Source organism: Aureococcus anophagefferens (genome assembly GCF_000186865.1).
Source record: "Aureococcus anophagefferens unplaced genomic scaffold AURANscaffold_691, whole genome shotgun sequence".
NCBI lineage: Eukaryota > Pelagophyceae > Pelagomonadales > Pelagomonadaceae > Aureococcus > Aureococcus anophagefferens.
The window spans coordinates 1-357 of record NW_008706031.1 but is presented as its reverse complement, the minus strand read 5'-3'; the positions used below and the strand labels follow the sequence as shown (position 1 = coordinate 357).

General features: G+C 75.6%; 1 protein-coding gene across 1 annotated transcript in view; it reads right to left on the bottom strand.

Moving 5' to 3' along the window:
* Positions 1-357, bottom strand: part of AURANDRAFT_68951 (hypothetical protein) — a gene marked incomplete at both ends in the record, with an annotated part of 938 nt that extends 581 nt beyond the window's left edge. The window contains one exon of the mRNA XM_009044688.1: positions 13-357. Within this exon, the coding sequence (XP_009042936.1) occupies positions 13-357 (345 nt within the window). The remainder of the gene's footprint in view (positions 1-12) is intronic.

The following is a 357-nucleotide window of genomic DNA, read 5'->3' as shown; positions in this document are numbered from 1 at the left end:
AGCCGCAGGGACGCGAGCTTCTCCGCGGCGTCGAACTCCGCCGCGCGGTCCTCGGAGCCCGCGGCGTCGAGAAAGTCCAGGCACCGCTGCAGCAGCCCCGCGCGCGTCTCCGGCGCCACGCGGCCCAGCAGCGTCGCGAGCACGTCCTTGACGCGCGCCGCGCAGGCCGCCGACGCCTCGTTGCCGCAGCGCATGGCGAGCTGGGCGAAGAAGGACGCGCCGTGCTCGTCGACCGTCGCCGGCGGCAGCGCGCGGAGCGCCGCGGCGAGCGCGTCGAGCGCCGCGAGGCGCCCCTCCTCGTACGCGTAGTCGAGCCCCAATAGTAACTGGCCGAGGTGGTGCTTCGCGCGCTTCTGC